This window comes from Sapajus apella, unplaced genomic scaffold (genome assembly GCF_009761245.1).
Source record: "Sapajus apella isolate SASKATOON/1434 unplaced genomic scaffold, GSC_monkey_1.0 scaffold121, whole genome shotgun sequence".
Classification (NCBI taxonomy): Eukaryota; Metazoa; Chordata; class Mammalia; order Primates; family Cebidae; genus Sapajus; species Sapajus apella.
Window position 1 is genome coordinate 4,605,705 of NW_022437061.1, and position 22,139 is coordinate 4,627,843.

Here is a 22,139-nt window from a genome sequence, read left to right on the forward strand (position 1 = left end):
TTTAAAGTCTTATATCCTCTACTCTTAGTTTTCCTTTAGCTTTTCTAGTTCATTGATTTTCATGCCCTTTGGGCCTCTTTCATTTTCCTGCTGCCTTCCTTGATAGATTATACTTCTTTCTCTCCTCCATTTCCATTCCTTTTCTGCAACTATTCAAATCTTTTTTTTTTTTTTTTTTTGAGACAGAGTCTTACTCTGTAACCAGGCGTTATGCTGGAGTGCAGTGGCGCAACCTTGGCTCACTGCAACCTCTGCCTCCCAGGTTCAAGCAATTCTCCTGCCTCAGCCTCCCGAGTAGCTGGGACTACAGGCACACGCCACCACACCCAGCTAATTTTTTTGTATTTTTAGTAGAGACGGTTGGGGGGGTTTCACCATGTTGAGCAGGATGGTCTTGATCTCTTGACCTCGTGATCCGCCTGCCTTGGCCTCCCAAAGTGCTGGGATTACAGGCCTGAGCCACCGCGCCTGTAATTTTTTTTTTTTTTTTTCTTAATTGAGAAAAAAATTACAGGCGTGAGCCACTGCCCCCCTTTTTTTTTCTTAATTGAGATGGAGTCCTGCTGTTGCCCAGGCTGGAGTGCAGTGGTGCGATCTCAGCTCACTGTAACCTCCACCTCCTGGGTTCAAGCAATTCTCCCACCTCAGCCTCCTGAATAGCTGGGATTATAGGTAGGTGCCACCCCGCTTGGCTAATTTTTATATTTCTAGTGGAGACGGGGTTTCACCATGTTTACCAGGCTGATCTGGAACTCCTGTCTTCAAGTGATCACCTTCCTCAGCCTCCCAAAGTGCTGGGATTACAGGCGTGAGCCACCGTGCCCGGCCCAGATTTTATTTCATCTTACCATGACCTAGGGTAAAACCGACCCCCTCTAAGAAAGTTTTGCGTTTTTGCTCTGGTCCACTTTCATCTCCGTTGTCTAACCCTGTAACTTTTGTAGTATATTTCATTATGAAACATTTCAAAATCATCTTCTGTTTTAGTCAATGACTTATGTCCCTGATAAGACTCAAATTCCATAAGAATTTTTTGCAGTTCCTAGAATTCTTGTTACAAACACAACACCTACATATTTGTAGTTTACTTTCATTATTGGAAGACTTCCTCCAAAGGCAAAGGGACTCTAGCTTGTTGTGGTTAGCTGCCCTTATCAGTGTAAAGGTTGAGGGACCTAGTTTACTACGCTTTTGCCTATATCTGCCTTTTTCTCCTGGAGACAGTTGTGCATTTTTTTGTTTTTTTGAGTTGGGGGAATTCGAACATTCATTATTATGTCTTATCCTAAATTTACACAGGAGAAATATGGATCTTGTAATAATGTATACTTTGGTAGGCAGAATCCTAAAATGGCCCCAAGATCCCAGCCCCCTGCTGTACACGCTCCGCCTAATCCCCTGAATTTGTGACTATCACTCCCACAGGAAGGTTATGTTATAATGGCACAGCTGTCGTTTAGAAAGGGAGATTGACCTGGGTAGACCTTGTCTCATTAAGGAGTCCATTTAAAGGGACCAGACTCTTCCTGAAGAAGGATATTTGAAATGTGAGAGGGACACAAGGGAGCTTTTTCATTGTGACTCTGAAGACAGGTAACCTCATGGCTTGGAACTGTCAGTGAGCTTTCGGGGCAGAGCACAGCCTGTTGACAGTGAATAAGGATAGAAGGCCCTCAGTCCTACAGCTGCAAGGGATTGAATCTGCCCACATCTGGAATGAGCTTGAAAGAGGGTGTTTCCCCAGAGCCTTGAGAGGAGACCCTCCTTAGCTTGGCCCACATCTTGATTTCAGCCTGTGATAACCCAGGCAGAAAGTCCAGCTTGTGAAAACCCAGGAGAAAGTCCAGCTACACGATGCCCAGACTTGTGACCTATGGAACTGACTGCTAATAAATGGATGTTGTTTCAAGCCACTAAAGTTGTGATAATTTGTTATATGGCAGTAGGAAACTAGCACATGCCCCACAAGCTCTATTCCATCCTGTAAACAAGCTCTGTTCCATCCTGATAGTGTTTCATTCAGGGCTGAGATTAAGACACAGTAGAAATCTTAGGAAGACTTGAGGATCTTGGCCATAATTGTTTAGTAGTATTTGTAGAGCAAGACCAGATGTTAATTGGTATGTTTATTTCCTCAGTATGTGTCATGGCATCGGTCATTTTTGGCATAATGTCTCAATTTTCAGGTGCTGGAAATGTACTACTGGACTCAGATGTTCTAGGTCTGCCTGGATTAGGAACTGAACATGCTATAGGAGGAGTAAGCAGCCAGGTTGTGACTGGAGGAAGCAGCTCTGGTGCTTTTGTTCATGACTTGGTTAGAACTGGATTGGATTTTTTTTTTCTTCTCTCACAGAGACTACCATCGTATGGTCATTACTGTAACTGAAAATCCCCTTCCTTTTCAGAAAGGGACAGAAATACATGGTGTCTTTCAGAAAGGAAGTGGCTAATTTATATCCGGTGATAGAAATGGTGGCATCGGGAAGGAAGCGTCCCATGTATATTTCATTATTTGCTGATGAATGCATTCAGTGAATAGAAATAGATGAACTGAGACACAATATTTCTCAAACAGGAAATACTGAGGAATAGATGTGTGAATATGAGTAGTATAGGACATAAAAAGTTGAGTAAAAAGCTTCAACTGCTTTGAGCCTCTTGATTCTGTTTGACCTCCTATTCATCACTGTTTTGAAGATATTCCATAGGGTAAAGACAGGGTGGGAGGGACAAAAATGACCCAGATAAACAACTGTGGGACATGTGGGTGATTTTATGCTCTGCAAGAGAAGTGATATGTCTTAAATGGAACCAGGTTATTTGGGACCCACTGGACAGCAAAAGGGTTTTGAAATGGTTTGTGACCTCTCCCCCACCTCCCGGCTTGCTGTGCTCATTAGCGTTCCTAGATGGCTGCTGGGTGAAGGGCTTCTCATCATCTCTGTGATGTGGGCCAGTGCGAGAGAACAGCTGCAGCATCTGTTTCTAATCGGGTCGTGCCTTTATAAATACTTCTTGCCTATTTGTCACGTCGCATCCCTCCCACCCCGTCTTCCTTGGAGTACTGCAGAATCTGTAAGCGTCCCTGGAATGCACACGTGGACCTTGTCATTCCCAAACAGACTTTCTGCTGGTCAGCACTTTGTAACGTTCGCCTGTTACAGGCATTAGTCACTTGGGCTCATAGAGAGACTGTGGTCTTTGGAAATTTAAGAAAAATGTCTTTTTTGTTGTTGTTAATTCTTGGCATCCAGTTAGATTTAACTTCTCAAAAGTTTACACAGACTTTTAGAAAAACATTCTGTCTCTAAGAAAAAAAGTGCTCCTGCTTTGTACAGTTTTTGGATTGTCACACTAGGTGGTTGTTTGCTGAAATGCTGTTTTGCTGGTGACTCCTCTCTTCCCCCTCCGGGGTTATGAGCAGCCCCTGGGGCTCTGTTCGCTTCAGATATTTGTTTCTGGGGACTGCTTTTCAACAGAGTTTTTCATAACAACAGAGTTTTTCCTAATAGGCATGCGACAAATCTAATTTCTGATAGAATGAAGTGAAACTCTAGTCCCAGGCTAACCCACCAGATCTCACAGTAAATGTGGCAGTTACCATTTTATCTGAAGGTAGGATGTAGAGACAGAAAAGGGGCTGGAGGCCCAGGTGGAAGAATGAGAACGAATGCAGCAGGGTTATTTCCAGGCCTTTTAGATTCGGCTTCATCCTTAACCAATGTGAGCTCTTATCTGCAAAGTGGGCCTAAAAACTTAATTTTTCTAGTAGTAGAAGCAAGTCATGTTGAAAGTGACAGGAGGAATCAGAAAAGTGGAAAAGTGAGTTGAGGAAAGAGAAATATGTTAATTAATTCTTACAACAGCCCTGTGAGATAATGTATCTTAACGCTGACAAAACTGACGCAAAGTTAAATGACAGTACCCTAGGTGACACAGCTAAACTGTGACCAGAAGTGCTCTTGTCTTGACTTCACATGCCGGGCACCTTCCACTACACTTTCCCACTTTTCCGATTCCTCCTGTCACTTTCAACATGACTTGGTTCTACTATGAGAAAAGTTAAGTTCTCCTATTTTACCCTATTAACCTACCTATTAGCTACAATAAATATTGTGGGCTTATCGCCTCGAAAAAGATCTTTACTAATTTAGTATTATTGTTATTGATGTTCCTGGATTTTTAAAATCTTATATATTTTCTATTATAAAAATAGTTTTTTTCTTTTATAATAATTCACAGGTTACAGACACAAAACAATTAAAAGGTAACATTTCCTGAAAATCTTATCAGCCCCAGAGAAAACCCCTATGTGGCATTAATTTTGCAAGGATCTGGAAAAGCAAAATGTGTTCCTCTACTGGGAGTCTTTTGGAGAAAGTTCTTAAAGATAGCACTTGGAATTGGGACAGTTATTCAGTATGAATCAAGTGCTTTTTTGGTTATGTGGTGTGTTTTCCAGGGGTGGCTCCCTGGGTTTGGGATTCAGAGCTCACCTACTTGGCTTTGTGACCTAGGGGCTGGCCCCTGGATGCTCCTCCCTAGTCCCAGCGTCCGGCTGGGCTGCACGAGAAGTTGTTCTTTCCTTACGTTGCCATATGGTTTTTCTCCTAACAGTTCCCCACTTCTGCCTGGCGCTCTCTCTTCTGTTGCTTGTGTGAGACAATTTCCTTGGGGGTTTTCTTGGCCCTAGGCTTGGGATTTCATGATACAGATGACAAGCAGAGTAGCAAATGTTGTTCAAATCATCTTTAAAGAATGCAGTCCTCATTGGTAATGAGATGGTCCAGACATTTTATATTATGAAAGTTACCCCAGCAATGCTTTGAAAACATCCCGATGCAGGCTTCATAACTGTGGTTTGGGTCGAAACTTTCATTCCAATGTTTTCCCTTTTGTATGAGAACTAAGGGCGTTTCCCATCTTCCCACTAACTTATTTTCTTTAAAAGAGAATAGGAAAAGTCAGATAAGAGTGTGTATCTACAGAAATGATTAATCAGGGTACTTGGGTAAAACGGACTTTGAGGACAGTTCGCAAGGCCAGAATGTCTCCAAATACTGGGAGGTGGCTGGTGGTCAATCAGGGATTTTATGTGTGAGACAGCATGTTCTTTTTTTTCCCTTTCTTCAGCTCAGTGGCATCTGTACTACTGAAATAGGACCTCAGAAAAAGACATGACCTAAGATGAAGAAGGGGTATGTACCTCTTCTCTTTTCCAAGTAGGTATTCTTAAAGGAGAAAAGAATAATTCATTTACTCTTTTCTCAAGGTGGTCAAAGGAGTGTACTGTACATGTCGCCTCTGCCCTCTGCTGCCCCATGGTTTCATCTCAGCTCTCTTTAAAATTGGACATCTGTTCCCTTGAAACCTGAGTCCTGATCATTTCTACCTTCTCCCGTCAGGCAGTGCCGCTCAGAAAGACTCTTTGTTTTCATCTGAATACATGAAACCTGCACATCAGCTGTACATAGGAGCCACCTATTAAACTAATATCCAACAGTGCTTTGGACTAATACATATTTTTATATACTATAGGCCGGTGAATTTACTCGAAGACTGAGTAATCACATGAGTTATAAGGTTGCACAGCATCTTGTCCTTCGGATAGCTTGATTGTTATGCATTTGTGACTATCTGATTGGCATCTGTGTGCCTCATTACACTATAGGCCCCATGAGTTGTGGAGGCTTTGTTTTTTCATCATGGTATCCTTAGCATTTAACACAGTGTTCTACCCACATTGGTACTTGATAAATATTTGCTGAATGAATGAAAGCATGAATAAAAATTTACTTTTGTTTTTGTGAACAGATGACTAAGTTATATGGAGAAGTTACTTCCTAGGTTTTTTGTTTGTTTTTTGTTTTTGAGACAAAGTATATCACTCTGTCACCCTGGCTGGAGTGAAGTGGTACAGTCTGGGCTCATTGCAGCCTCCAACTCCTGAGCTCAAGCATTCCTCCTGCCTTAGCCTCCCAAGTAGCTGGGATTAAAGGCGTGAGCCATTGTACCCAGCCCTAGGTGCCCTAAAACTGCACCCAGTTTTACTTTGGGGATATAAATCCACTTTTCAAAAATCTTGTGGATTACTGCAGATATAGCCAAACAAAAAGAAATTGCTTTTAGCAGGGCATTTGAAAAGACTGGGCACATAACCTTTTTTCTTAGCTAATTCATATATATTGTAGTTAAAGCAGAAATGAAAAGTTGAGGTGGAAAACATAGAGGTTATGCACATGGATTTCCATGTGGTTTGGAGTTTCCCAGCATAACTGATAGAAACTCCCTTTCATGGATCAATAAAAAATTGAGCCGTCTTGATCTGGTGAAAGCAAATATGCTACCAGGAATTTTTCACTCTGTGTGTTGGCTTTCCTTAAGCAAAATGACAGAATTGGATTTATGCATCTCTGACATCCAGACTCAAGAAACCTTAGAATTAGAAAAAAAAACAAAGAACCAGAGACTTTGTTTAGAGGCCATTTGGTTAAATCTTCTCACTTTACGGAGGAGGTACCATAAGCTCAAGGATTAAGTGACTTGGACCAATATACTTTAGTTTTCCATAATGTGAGGCTCTGAGAAAATGTAATCACCATGTCTTGTTAATAAAAATCTCCAACTCTCAACCTGAATTCATAAATGTTATCTCTTAAATTAAAAAAAGAGAAAAATCTTTCTAAACTTAAATTGTAATACCTGATTTTAAAGGTAAAAATTAAATATTGCTTTCAAATGGAAATGTAATTTTAATTAGTTTGAATTAAACAATTAAAACCTCACCTTGGTAACATGCTCTCTTGCTTCCACCTGCTGATAAGGATCAGAGGCTATGGGTTACCTAACCACATCTACCGAAAAACTTCAGTTTTAAAAGTAAAGAAAAGGGATATCACTTCAGTTTAAGTATAGTGAATAGAATCCATCTGGGCACACCCAGTTTGTTAATTTCAGTAGCCCCTGGGCTGGATTAAAATACAGTCATATACTGCTTCACAAACTCTCAACAATGGACCACATATACAACAGTGGTTCTGTAAGATTAGAAAACTATACTGGACCATTTCTATGTTTAGATACACAAACATTTACTGTTGCGTTACAGTTGCCTACCATACTCAAGTACAGTAACATTCTGTGCAGGTTTATAGCCAAAGAGCAATAGGCTATTCCATATATTCTAAGGGTGTAGTAGGCGATACCATCTAGGTTTGTGTAAGTACACTGTAGGATGGGATCCCCAGCCCCTAGGCTGCCAGTCTGTGGTCCATCTGGAACTGGGGCCTCCCAGCAGGAGGCAAGTGATGGGTTAGTGAGCAATACCACCTGAGTTCTGCCTCCTGTCAGATCAGCTTCAGCCATTAAATTCTCATAGGAGCCTGAGCCCTATTATGAACTGTGCATGAGAAGGATCTAGGTTGTGTGTTCCTTATGAGAATCTTATGCCTAAGGATCTGAGGTAGAGCAGTTTCATCCCCAAATCAACCCCCACCCCAACCCCATCCATGGAAAAACTGTCTTCCACAAAATGGCCCCTCGTGCTATGAAGGTTGGAGACTGCTGCTCTGGGATGTTCACACAAAAACAAAATCACCTACTGGCATGTGTCTCAATGTTTCCTCATCGCAAAGTGTTGCATGCTGCAGAAGCAAAAGTGATGGGGAATCCGGAATGCTTCCCAGCTGAGGAGGATGTGGATTCTGCTAACTGCTGATTCTGCAAACAGGAATGTGATTCTGTGGCTCTTCCTCCAGCTTTGTAAATGAGTTTTCTCTTTAGGAGTGGAGTTTCTTCATGCTAGAATCGTCATTCTCTTTTCTAATTTCTTTCTGTTCACTTTTATTGTGATTTTACCTTCTTCGTATGTCCGAGAGCTTTGCTGACCAGCAGCTTCTCCTGGAATACCTAGCAGCAGTACTAGATAGAACTCCTAATTAATTTCAGATTTATAAATGATAGTTGCCTCTTCCTCCCAGCTAATGTAGGGAAAGGAAGTCCAAGTTTCAGAAGACCTATGAACTGCTAGGCACTCTCATCTGTATCTGCTTAACTCCCCCCGTTACCCTGCCAAGGAGCTATGTATGAGAGTGCCTAGAACCTCTTCCCATTTTTACTGATAGCAGAACAGAGACTAAAGCAAGAAGAAAGCAAAGCTGGGATTCAAACCCATGTCTGTCTGACTCTAAGCCTTTTGCTGCCTTTCTCTGGTGAAGCAAGATTTGGAATTGTAGAACATATTTTACAGCAGCTCTTAGAATGTAGGTGGTAGCATACATTCTTACATAATTTGTTTTATAATCATCTCAAAAATAAAGTCAGCTGGGAATTTTCTAAAAAACTACCAGTTATAAACTTCAGGTATATAACATTCATAATAAAGTGACCTTTTGGGCCTAAATAACATTTATCCAGAAGGGTTCTGCAAGCTGGGCTTTTGTTTCACTGGTAGACTTGGGGAACTTTAGCCTTCATAAAAGGTACCCTCTGAATTTCTCTAGCCAAAAGCTGCTTCTCCTCCATGCCTTCCCATAGTTGAGGCCATAGTATTGATGACATGTATACTCTGTAGTACTACATTTACGTCTGTCCTAGCTCTACTGCTACATTGTAAAACCTCTCAAGGGCAGGAACAGCAGTGCTCATCAACGAATAATAAAAATAACATATTTTAGATTTTTTAGTGCTTTGAGCAGTGGGTATTTTTGAATGAACAAATAATTGTATCTAACAGAAGATGTTCTAAAAAGAGAAAAATGAAAATGTCAAGTGAAAAATGAGTTTATTTTATACCATGAAGGTTAGTCATAATCCATTTCAAGATGGAGTGGGCTGTAGAAATTATCTAATTACAAATCCTCACTAGGTAGATTAGCAAATGGAGGGCTAAATCAATTAAGATCTTATAGTTAGTTACTTAGTGGTTCTGTGTTGCCCCTTTCTAATGGTTAAAATTAAGCATTATATTACGGGTTTCATGTGCCATTGCTGCAAAAATCAAAGTCTAGCCTTGGCGTTGCCAGGATCAGTGAAAATATATTTGGAGCTACTTTGCCAGTTTTAATTCTCAATTTCCACCTCTTATGGTTGCCAAAGAATCATGGTTTTACAGAGTATTTTTTCTGCTTTTATTTTAATGTATTGGATGTATGTAACAGCTGAGATCATTGTACTGTCTGGGGCTGCCTGGGAACTTGATAAATCATCCTGAGATAGCAATGACTGTGTTCGACAACTCCGGCACCTGACTTCTTGGGTTCAAATTTCAGCACCTTGACTTTACTAGTTGGGAAACCTTGGGCAAGTTACTAAATGGTGCCTCATTTATAAATTGAGTTTGGGTAATAACAACTAATTTATAGAATTGTTAAGAGAGAGAAATTAGGGCTTTTCTGGAGCATTGGAAATGGTCGGTAAATGTTTACTGTTATGATCTTTATGGAATTCCAAATAGCTAGAGCTACTTTTCAATCAGTATTTTCCTTTTATTGGTCAGGAGAATGTTTAGTGAAATTTTCTCCAAGATTTCATAATAAAGACAATGATGGAGGTAGAATTTTATTGGGATCTGGAAGATTTGAATATGTAAACATTGGCTATGAGGAAATAATGTGAGTAAATTCTGCTGGGCAGAAATCTGGGTTTATCCCAAGAACAGTGGTCATTTAATTTAACTGCAGTGTAAGTTGCTCCCTGGGGGAGAAGTGGGAGATTCAGTAGAAATGGAGATTTGGAGGTAGCCCATGGGGACCTGAAATGGCAGGCCAAGGAGTTTGGATTGGGGACCTGTGAGTACCAAGATCCCCTTGACAGCAAGGTGGAGGGAGGAAGTATTAGAGAGGGCGAAATCAAGTCAGGGAGGCCAGTCGGGAGGCTGTTGAATTAGTAGGAATAGAAATATGGAGGATAGTATTGATAAGACTTCAGAGTTGATGGTGAGAGGGAAGGTGGTCTCAAGCATGGGTAAGTACTATTAACAGAAATAGGGCACTCTGGAGAAGGGGTGAGTTTGGGGTAGAGGAATATGATTTCAGTTGCATGAACATCAAGTTTGAAGTACAGTTAGGACAACCCAAGAGAACTATTCCTCTAACAGAAATTCAGAACTGGATGCCAAGCGGAGTTTAGTATTAGAGATAAATTCAGTGAGCCATTTCCAGATGTGTTAGTGTTAATGACATGGGAGTATATGCAGTTCCCTGAGACTGGGCCTGAACACTCAAAAAAGACCCCACAATCCTTGGCTTGTGGCAGCTAAGGCAAGGGCTACAAAATGCTGGCTAAGGTGCTCAGAGCGGCCCCGGCACGTCCTCCAGTGCTGTTCTCTCCTGTTCTAAGCCTGTTCATAAACCAGAGGAGGAACTTCTTTTTACCCTTCCCTCATCATGTACTGATGGGCAGTGACTCTCGGGTTTCCTTTAATACTGGGCAGAGAATTAGGCTCAAATTATGAAATGTAAAAACTGAATTCTAAAATTTATGTATTCTATCTATATTACAGTGTTAGAAGACACACTCTAAAGATATACCTTTAAATTTCAAAAATGTCAAGACCAAACCGTTTTATAACCCTTCATTTTGTATGTGGTTTTCAATGGGTATAAAAATACTTAGTGGGTGTGTGGGTGGCTTCTCGTGTTTTGGAAATGGTGAGAATATGAGATGCTGAGCTTTGGGTTCTGGGATGAGAGCTATAATTACAAACTCTGATTCTTTCCCAGGATTGGTTTATAGGTGGATGGCTGGTATCTAAAAACCCAGCAATACAGAATCCAGAGCAATAAACCATTCTCCTCTCCCCCTGAAATTAAAAAAAATACCGTGGCAGAGGAGAGAGGGAATGTAGGAGGGTGGCTCTGCCCTGCCTTGTCTCTTTCATGCCATTCACGGACGGTTGAAGTCAGTGACGCAACAGAAGGGTGCTAGGTGCTGCAGGGCGGAGAGGGGGAAGAAGACTCAAGAAATCCATAAAACTAATGGAGGAGAGGAAACCAGCTCATGTGCTGAGAAGTTTTAAATATGTTGCATTTATGGTGGGTAGAACCATGGCTTCTCCTAGTCTGATACAACAGCTTCTGCACAGCTTGATGGAAAGAGTTCTAAAAATAACCCAGGACTCATTTCAAACCCTCCTCCCCTAGTCTTGGCGGATGTGGTAAACACCCTAAAAATACCTGCTGTCTGAACCTTTGAGGTATCTAAAGAGGAAGGGACAGGTATGCGAATTGGGGCTGGAAGAAGTACAGTATTGTTGGAAGGCTTGCCCAGCTACAAGGACTGCTGCCCACGGGGGCCTGCCCTCAAAGCTGTTTGGTGAGCTGCCTACCATGCCATCCTGTTCACGGATAAGTGCCTACTCTTGAGTCTCATATTCACTGTTGGCAGGTTTCAAGGAAACTATTCATAGACTAGACATCTGTTGTCTGTCCCATTGACCTCAAACTGCAGCTGCCACCATGGTATTCAGGCAGTGTGGTGGCTTTTAGTCTTATTTCACAGAATTAGAATTTTAGAGTTGATATGGACTTTAGACGTTTTATTATTTTTAAAACCATTGAAGTCCATTTCTGGAGTTACATTTCTGTGCCTATATGGTGACCACAGACATATGAAATGGAGTTTTAGTCCTTGCTTATTAAAAGAAATCACCCTCTTGATTGTGTAATGTAAAAATAGGGTAACGAAAACCAGTCTTTTGAAAACGTTGACTAAGTGATCCTGTGCAAAGCCTTTTTTTTTGAGACAGAGTCTCGCTCTGGTATCCAGGCTGGAGTATAGTGGCATGATCTTGGCTCACTGCCACCTTCACCTTCCGGGTTCAAGCAATTATCCTGCCTCAGCCTCCTGAGTAGCTGGGATTACAGGTGCTCGCCACCATGCCTGGCTAATTTTTGTATTTTTAGTAGAGATGGAGTTTCACCATGTTGGTCAGGCCGGTCTCAAACTCCTGACCTCATGATCCTCCCGCCTTGGCCTCCCAAAGTGCTGGAATTATAGGCATGAGCCACCACGCCCAGGCTTTTTTTCTTTTTTTAATAAAATGGAACTTTGAAGCTGGGTGTGGTGGCGCATGCCTGTAGTCACAGCTACTTGGGAGGCTGAAGCTGGAAGGATCACTTGAGCCCAGGAGTTTGAGGCTGCAGTGAGATATGATCATGCCACTGCACTCCAGCCTGAGTGACAGTGCAACCCTGTCTCCAAAACAAAAATAAAAATAAAAATGGAGCTTTGAGGATCATTTTCTCATCTGGACTCCAGTATTTTGAATATGAAGTTCATTGACAACACAGCCAGAACCCCAGGAGCCCTGTCTTCAAGGAGAAGACTTCCAGTATCTAATTTCTGAAATTACAAACTGTAACCATGATATTATAACTGAGGGACTGTAGCTGATTTATGCATCTTGAGGAAAAATTTCACAGATTATCTCCAGTACCCACGAGATGCATTCAAAGTTGTGGGGGCAGTCAGTACCATTTTATATAACAGCATAAATCACCCAATGATTTTATGTTCACTTCCAACCATATCCTGTATGATTTTTAAATGTATAACTCCCTTACCCCAGTCTCAATCAATAAACTTTGCAAAAGTCCAGCAGTTACAGAGCCTGTGCTAGGAGCTGCAAGGTGGAGAGGTGGAAGAAGACAAGAAATCCATAAAACTGATGGAGGAGAGGAAATGAGCTTATGTGCTGAGAAGTTGTAAATATGTTGCATTTATGGTGGATAGAGCATTGTCATAATTGTAAGGAGTGTGTATCTTCCACTGTGAGCTTTTCAAAGCCCTTTTATGTATCTGGAAGAGTGTTAAGTATTATTTAACTATGAGCTGACAGTAAATTAAAAGTTTTTCTTGAGCAATGGAAGCGATCAAGATGGCTGGAGGTTTTTGTGGGTTTTTTTCGGTCACTTAATGAGTATCTGAAATTGTCACCTCTAGAAGCTCAAATTTCCCTGGACCAGGACACTTGTAACAAGGAATGAGATACCCAGGGAGATGGTGTGCTTTGGGAGACTGTGATTTTGCAGAAAGAGCGTGGCTTTGGAGTTATTAGTGCCCTCAGCTGTGTAGAAGCCAAGGCAGCTGTGGGGGTCTCCTTTTTCCATGCATGTCAAGGGAAGAAGAAGAGAGAACATAATGTTTGTGATATGTGATATTTAAGTGGCATGTTTCATAGACACCCAGATCTTTCTCCTCTGAAATTCCAGAATGAAGAGCTTCGAAACTTGTCTTTGTCTGGCCATGTGGGATTTGACAGCCTCCCTGACCAGCTGGTCAATAAGTCTACTTCTCAAGGATTCTGTTTCAACATCCTTTGTGTTGGTAAGTTATTCATCACCTGCACAGCAAGAAGTTTGATCCTTAGATATTGACAGGTGACTGTCGGAGAGATATGCTTCAATTAAATCAGAATGATTCATTTATTCTCTTTTTTTCATCAGTAAAGCAAGGTAAAATATCTGTCTTATACATGTCACAAGTCATAAAGACTGAGAGCTGTATTTAGGTAAATGCATTGTACGTTTTGTCACGTTACTCAAATTACTATTAGTATTTCTGTCACACAGTCAAACAACTGATCAGTACAATATTGTTAAGATCCCTTAAAGATTTTACTCTGGACTAGGTCTTTGCCTTGGTATTTTTCTTTACCCCTCTAGCCATATCCTTGTTTGTTTGTTTGTTTGTTTGTTTGTTTGTTTGTTTGTTTTGAGAAGGAGTCTTGCCCTGTTTCCTAGGCTGGAGTGCAGCGGGGTGATCTTGGCTCACTGCAACCTCTGCCTCCCAGGTTCAAGCAATTCTCCTGCCTCAGCCTCTTGAGTAGCTGGGATTACAGGCATCCACCAACACGCCTGGCTAATTTTTTGTATGCCTTATTTTTTTTTGAACCAAGAAGAGAAAGGTAAAAAAGAAGGGGGATAAAGAAAATCAGAATATAAATCTTCTGTTAGTTTGAAGGAGAAATGTGTGTGGACCAGATAACAGCCATTCTTCTCTCTCCCCATCACACCTGATGAATGGCAGGTTAAACAGCAGTGAAGTGGTTTGGGGCGTATTGTGTTGGCATTGTCCTCTGGGCATATTCCTATGAGACATCACTTTGAGACAGACCAAAGAATTCTGTATGTAGTCAAGTGGACCATCTTTTCCCTAAGCTTGGCAGAATGTGTCAGACTTACTTTTCTTGTCCAAGTAAAGCGAACAGAATTTAGAAAAGGTGTATGTTCAATGTGAGAACCACCATTTACTTATTTGTCATTTATGGAAGTTAGGGGGAGTACAGATATTTTTCTTTTTAAAAAACTTCTTGAACTTCTTGATGACTCTACTGCATGTAGCCTCTGCACTGGGCATTCATTAGGAGAAAGCCACAATTGGCAGGCACACTAGACCAACTTGCTCCCTGGCATTATATCTTAAGCACTGGATAAGAGAAAGACTGGAGAGAAACATGACCACAGCAGCCAACTTTCATCTCAGGCTTTCCCCTTTTCCCTACGTGAAGCCTTTTAAAATTCAGCAGGAGATCTCCCGAATGGCAGCTAGTGCCACAGAGTGGTATGAATGGGTTGTCCTTTGTCTCATGATAAACGTTCATTTCAGAGCAGAGCAATTCTTCATTAGCATAGCAATTTGTTGGCAATTTGTTGGTTTTCTATTGAAAAGTATGCTAAGTTGTAATACCAGGCCAGTTACTATTCAGGCTTCTCTTCTGTGCCTCCCCAGTCCTGTCTCCAAAATCAGCTTTAAGAACATAGCTGAGAGTTCTGTCCTGGCTTCTGCAGGGGACAGTAGGGGGAAAGCCTTCTGGTGGGATCCTGGTTTAGTTGGATACGTGGTGTGCAGTGGGGTGTGCTGGCTCACGGGCTGGCTCCTTGTGTTAAATAGGACAGTTTGGATGCTGAATTCCTCAGAAGCCAAATCAGTACTGCCATGTTAGACGTGTAAAACAGCCCTATTCGGAGTCTCCTGGGTAGGTTCCAATACCTGTGATTGTTAGATGTTTCTTCGGGTTCTATTCTTAAACATGTTTAAAATTAGTTTTTCAAACTAATGAACATAATATGCACTTGTTGTTTAAAATGTTATAAAATGCTTCCCTTTCATGTCCCACCCCCATTTCCATTTCACGGAGATAACACCGTGGGATCTTTCTAGAGACTTTCGACATCTTTCTGTATTAGGAAATTGCTTTTGGTGGCTTACAGTTCTGTAGGTAGGAGTCCAGTATGGGTCCGCAGGGCTGCATTCCTTCCTGGAACCTTTAGGGAGAGTGCATGCCTTCTCCACCTTCCGGAGGCTGCCTGCATTCCTTGGCTCTTGGCTCCTTCCATCCATTCTCAAAGCCAATCATGTTGCATCACCCTCCTAGTATTCTTGTTTTAGGAAATTTTCCACAGAGAATAGCAGAAAGCCAGCTTAAGTGCAGCTAAGATTCTCCCCCACCCTCCAACACACACTGAAGAGGTAATATCGTGAATTGGGTAATTAAGAGCAGCTGGCTCTAGGAGTTCCAAGAGCCCCGTCAGGCCTCTGTCTCTGGTTCTTGATCCTGCTTGCTTCACATTCAGGCATTTTCTCACAACAGCAGCCTGGCTCCATCAGCATCACCAACCGAGCAACCTCAGGGGAAGGAACAAGGCATTCCTGACATGTCTCACCCAATAGTGAGGATTTCACTGATTGTCCAGGACTTAGTCACGCACTCAGCCTGGGGGGAAGATGGGGTCCGATCACTCCAAAACTCACGAGGTTCCCCATAGGCAAGAAGACAGGGACAGAAAGGAGATTGGGCTTGGGAGAGAGACACGTAAAAACAGATTTCTCACAGTTACATAGGTGTTCTTTTTGTTTTGCTTTTGCACAAATGAGATCATGCTGTTCATCTTGTGCATTTTCTTTTTTTCGCTCCACAGGAAGTCCTGGATACCCTTCGTTGTCAATATATCTAACGCTCCAGGTCTTTTTCCATAACCCTTTGTAGCCCTTTGGTTGGGGCCAGCATGAGCTCTTTGGGAGATAGGAGTATCAGCATTAAATATCTTTCTCAGAGAGTTGAATATCAAATCCTTTTGCCACAGATATTTTATGGCATAATATCTGTATAAGAAAAAACTGTCAATCAATAGTCCATCTATTTTTAAAGAGTCTATAAAAAGTAGATCAAAATATTTGGACAGCCACATAGAGGAGTCGGTGTTATATTTAACTTAAGAGCATCCATGGTAATTTTTCCTCCTTACTTACTCCTTTCCTCTTACTGCCCATTTGTAGTTTTTGCACAGTATGCACATGTGTGATATTTATAGCATGAATTTATGTTCTTATGATAAAATATGGGAGGGAAGTAAGGATGAAAAATAGTTATGATCCCAGTAAGGAAAATTTTTACCAAAAAGATCTCAGAATTGTAATTTTGTTTTGTGGCATGAGCCTGTAGGTTGAAAGAACGCACAGGAAATAAACCGGGGCAGAAAATGGTCCTGGGACGAGCTTTGTCCAGTTTCTGAATTAAATGTCTGCTGCTAGAACCCATCTCTCTTGGTCCTGGGAAGAAATGTAATAGAGGAAGGTAGTTTTCATTTCACTGGGAAGAGAATTCTGATGCTAAATGAGATAAAAGAAGACCTAGGAGTTCATTTCCCAATTCTCTGTTTTGCCACAACACACCCAAATCACCCCTCAAGCTACATTTTAGTTTAAATAAAGCCTTTCATATTTTACCCATACTGTATTTCTCCAGAGAATCTAAATTAGATCTAAATTAGCATTTAGCCCTTTTCCATAATTTTAAATATGTATGTCTTTCTCATCCATTTTCCAAAATGATGTGAACTCTATGAAAAAACCTCATCAACATTGATCCAGCTGTCTGTCCATTCCTTGTGAACATACAAAGGTGAATAAGATACTGTAACATCTCTGCTTCTGAAGAAGAGCCAGTTTGATAGTAGAGTCAAAGTAAATTAATAATACATTTTGAAATAGAAAATTTTTCCACAATTCAACCTTAATTGTTTTGAGGGGATGAGAGAACAGGAATTGAAAACAGGTAAGTTGAAGGCCATTTTAGCCAAGGCTATAGTGTCAACAGTTTTGTGGAATTTTACAATCAAATCTTAAACATTTTTATCCCATCTTGTTTTTCCAGGAAAGGATGTAAATGGGTTACAGGGTAAAAGGAATGAAGATGAAATTAACCCCAGAAAATAAAGGTGAAGCCAGGGATAGAGTCAGAACTCAAAGCCCGCCATCAGGCCTGCCTATAGCAATTAATTGATGCAGTATTACATTTTTCTCTCAGTTTAGTGGTCAGAGCATGGAGAAAATTTATTAATTCACTCATTCATTTAACAGATATTAAGTGAGCATGTGTTATATGCTAAACACAAGTAAAAAGTTTAACATGACAGATTTATAGTATCTATAAAGTAAAAACAAAATTATTGCTCCAGATGAAACACAATTTTACATGGAAAAATTTCTCCACGGATTTTCACAAAAGAGATTTGGTAGATGTAGTGGCCTGGGTTCCTGGGCATCCTCTAAGTCAGTGCAATTGTTTAATGAAATGCCAGGTGTCAAACACTGGCCCATCTTAAGACAGAGTATGTTTCATCAAAGGTGATTCTATGAGGAACAGTAACAACACATCTTAGATATGTAGGTTTCTGATTCTTTGATTCCATCCAAGAGTAAAATCTAGAATATTTAGGGAAGGCAGGCAGATCCCCATGCACAATTACTTACCCAAGTAGTCAGTCTTGGCAATTAGAGTAAAAGATGCAGAATGACGGATCAACAATTTGTTCTGTCTACAGTTAACTTCTAATTAATAATATAGTCCTTCTGTCCCCGCCCCCACCTTGTTCACCTTGGATCTCGTGGGTTAAATAAGCCTGAGAACAGAATGGAAAAGGTAGGACTGCTTTCCCCTGTGATGTGGGCCTCAGGTTCACTAGCATTGGCAGGAGCAGGAAAAACAGAAGCTCCAGAAAGCACTCAATCGAGTCTCTAAGTACTCTAACAATAAGAGTGTTTAGGCAGATGAATTTATGATAGACTAAACAACAGACTCTGAAAAAATCTACCACAGTAGCAGATCTCTGTGTAAATTATCACCATGATCATTTTTGTCAATTAACTTTTTTTTTTTGAGATGGAGTCTCACTCTGTCACCCAGGCTTGAGTGCACTGTTGCGATCTCCCCGCTCACTGCAGCCTCCACCTCCCAGGTTCAAGTGATTCTCCTGCCTCAGCCTTCTGAGTAGCTGGGACTACAGGTGCCTGCCACCATGCCTGACTAATTTTTGTATTTTTAGTAGAAATGGGGTTTTACCATGTTGCCCAGGCTGGTCTCAAACTCCTGACCTCAGGTGATCTCTCTGCCTCAGCCTCTCAAAGTGCTGGTGTTACAGGCATGAGCCACCATGCCCAGCCCTCAATTAACTTTTAATAAATGTCTCCTTTGTGCCAGGTACCCTGCTAGGGAGTTTTGAAATACTTTAATGTTGGTCACTGATTTTTCTGAAAATACTGTTATGGTTGTTTGGTTTGAATTGGAACCTATGCCTAGTAGGCTTTTAGTTATTCAGTTAGAAAGAAATTTTTGTCTTATGGGTCCTCAAAAGCATAGATGAGATCGTGCTTACAAAGGTTTGAGATGAGCCTCAAAAACTAATTCCCGTGCTTCAGGAGGCCAAGGTGGGAGAATTGCTTGAGCCCAGGAGTCAGTCTGAACACAGTGAGAACACATGAGAACACAGTGAGACCCTGTCTGTTGAAAAAAAAAAAAAAAAAAAAAAAAGCTAATGCATTGAAAAACTTCCTTAGTTCTTCTAGAGTTCCTTTTATTCCAAAAGCTGTCATTTCCTGCTGAACTGCTTTTGGTGAATCACACTGCTGCTGGAGTTGCCGTGTCTAATTACAGCTCTTAAAAGCACAGAGCATAGAAATGGAAAGCAAAGCACACCGAAGTTTAGAGAACAGTGGTTTTTTTCAACCCATTGATTAACCTTCTGCTATAAGTAGGGCCTGGTATGCTAATTGTTTGTAATTTCTACCTTAATGTAAATGATAATTAAAATTACCATGCCTTTAAAAAAAGTATGGTGTTCCTGATTCACATGGGTGCTTAAGTAATTTTTAACCTAGTAAAATGAGATGATAATTTCAGTCCTGTCCAGGTAACCTGGAATCCTTGCCATGTAATTCAAGTCTTTATTGCTATTCTTAGGGAAGGAGATGAAAGTTAAGTAGGTCACTTTCTACTGACAGAGCCTTTCCCATAAAGGAGAAAGTTTTATAGGCAGATCTGCTTTTGTGCCTTTTCTGTTCTAAAAATAGGTAAATCCTGAAAAGAAGTTGTCCCTGCTTGAGAATGTTACACTTGTAGCATGTACTTAAAATGACTCAGTACCTTCAGTATTGACTACCAGTGAGAGCCCTGTTTTATTTCTGTATCCACTACACAGTAACTTTGTTTTGCGCAAAGTTAATTTGTTAAGCCATGAATGGTGAGTGTGAACTTGTTACACTCTTTCAGGTTAGGGAGCAGAGACTGGTTTTATATGACCTTTATGGACGGTTGTTTTTGTAAGACTATTCGCAAAGTAAAGAAGACAGGAGGGCCGGGCAAGGTGGCTCACGCCTGTAATCCCAGCACTTTAGGAGGCCGAGGCGGGTGGATCACGAGGTCAAGAGATCGAGATCATGCTGGTCAACATGGTGAAACCCCGTCCCTACTAAAACTACAAAAAATTAGCTGGGCATGGTGGCGCGTGCCTGTAATCCCAGCTACTCAGGAGGCTGAGGCAGGAGAATTGCCTGAACCCAGGAGGCGGAGGTTGCGGTGAGCCGAGATCGCGCCATTGCACTCCAGCCTGGGTAACAAGAGCGAAACTCTGTCTCAAAAAAAAAAAAGAAGAAGACAGGAAACAGTCTCAACTGCTGCACAGGCAGACCCCATAGAGATCTGGAATGACATTCAGGATGTTACAAAAGTGCAAACAGTGTCGGTTGTCTGTTTTTATTCATTACTTCATCACTGCACCTCTGCTTGTCACACAGTGAGCACCGAAGCATTAATTTCATGATGGATTTCTAATACTATACCCAATCTATCTGCTCTGTCTCCTGTATTCTCAGCCTACATTCTGTCTGCAGCATGGCTTCTGTTTACTTACAGCCTTTACTGCCTCATAGCTTCTGCTTACTTACCTCTCTTTGCACATCGTTTCTTTGTCATGCCATCACCCTGTGTGGGGATTACATGTATCTCATTCAAATGCCCAAAGAGAAGAATTGTGATTGGATAGACAGGCCACTCTCCAATGCGGAGCCCCAGCTCATAGCAAAATGCTTGGGCTTCTGTGGTTACGTTTAGGTCAGGGACCTAGCCAGGGTCTAGTTGTCTGTGGTCACCTAGCAGGGTCATGGGTGTAAAGATGGTCTTGCTTGTAAGAAGAAAGTGGTTATGGCAACACTTAGAATGCTGTTCCCATAATAAAAAGTTAGAGCCTGAGTGGTATTACTCGGTCATGTTCTAGACCAGATTCTAAGATGTGGGAGAACACCACATCAGGGTAGTTCTCTGAATTCCCAGAACTTGGCACAGAACTTGTACATAGTAGGCACTGAAAAAATACTGGCTGAATGAAGGCTGACTAAAGAGGAAATTCTGTGATCTTAGATGTTCAGGGAATAACAGGAAAGGTTAAAGAGTAAGGTGACTGTACTTGACCAGCTTTTATCCTGTAAGTGAATCATCATAGTTAGAGGCAAGCCATATAAGGATTTTCTAATCAGAGGATGCTCAAATCCAGAAAAACTTCATCCTCCTTCACTTTTGCATTGTGTTGGAAAGCAATGAGTACACAATACGGAATTTGTAACTAGTAAGTAGATTTTGTCATTATAGTGAGAGGGTTGCCCAGAGCTTTTCTTTTCTCCACAGAACACCATCATCCTGAAAGTCATCACGGAAATCCTTAGAGGAGGGGATGCTCCCAGGGACACATTGGGTTTAGGAGTTGTTGAAAGGGCTGTTCTATATTGGCAAGTTTAAATTGAGCTAGAAATCTAATTGAGAAATTTTCCAAATTAAAAAAGAAAAAAGGCATCCCTAGGGCTAATGTTTCTGGATTTCGACTTCCTTTTCTCCATCATCACATGCTCAATCACCACCACCACAGACATAAGGCTGGATTTTTTCTCATTGCCAGCTGTCTTTGACTCAATATAAGAATAGAATTAAGATAGAATTTTGCCTGGTGTTATTTGGAGGGTTGGGCTGCAGTTCTTCATAGCTCCACATTTATGTGTCACCAGGTGATTGGTATAGTGGTTCCAGATACCTGCCACTCTGCTTTGCACATATGAGGCCTCAGTAAACACTTACTGACTTGAATTATCAGTGTAAATAATAATTATCAGTGTAAATAAGGCTATTGTTTCAGGTCATTTACCATTTACTTTCATTGTCACAGACTTCACTCTGAAGCTGGAAAAACTATCACCCTGAAGCTGGAAAAACTAACATGTTTGGCATCTTGACTCCAGATGGATAAAGAAAAATAAAAACCAGCATAGAGAGATTAACATAACCACAACTGGAAAATGTTGGGCTGTCAGTTTTCTCTGTAACAGTAAAGTCAGGCTGTTGTGTTGGCTGAGTGCAGGTGTTGGAACCATATCGACTTCGGTTAGAACCCTGGTTTCACCACTTAGCAATGACTTTAAGCAAGTTCCTCATAAATCTTATCTAAGCCTAGTGTCCCATCTTGAACATGGAGGAAACAGTAGTGCCTATGTCATGCCAGTAGTAGTAGGGTTTAAATGAGGTAATGTGGCTGGGCAAGGTGGCTAATGCCTGTAATCCCAGCACTTTCGGGGACCGAGGCAGGTGGATCGTTTGAGGTCAGGAGTTCGAGACCAGCTTGGCTAACATGGCAAAACCCCATTTCTACTAAAAATACAAAAATTAGCCAGGCGTGGTGGCAGGTGCCTGTAATCCCAGCTTCTAGGGAGGCCGAGGCAGGAGAATTGCTTGAACCTGGGAGGCGGAGGTTGCAGTGAGCCGAGATCTCACCACTGGACTCTAGCCTGGGTGACAGAGTGAGACTCTGTCTCAA

The 22,139-nt window shown here is 41.4% G+C and overlaps 1 protein-coding gene across 13 annotated transcripts in view; it reads left to right on the plus strand.

The window, feature by feature from the left end:
- Positions 1-22,139, plus strand: part of SEPTIN11 (septin 11) — an 89,778-nt gene that overhangs the window by 31,353 nt on the left and 36,286 nt on the right. For 11 of the 13 annotated variants that reach the window (XR_004263704.1, XR_004263705.1, XM_032261071.1 and 8 more), the window contains exon 2: positions 13,192-13,329. Coding sequence is in view for 11 of the 13 variants with exons in the window: in XM_032261071.1 (XP_032116962.1) it covers positions 13,192-13,329 (138 nt within the window). In the remaining 2 variants the exon portion in view is untranslated. The remainder of the gene's footprint in view (positions 1-13,191; positions 13,330-22,139) is intronic. The other 2 variants (XM_032261080.1, XM_032261081.1) reach the window with 1 other exon arrangement.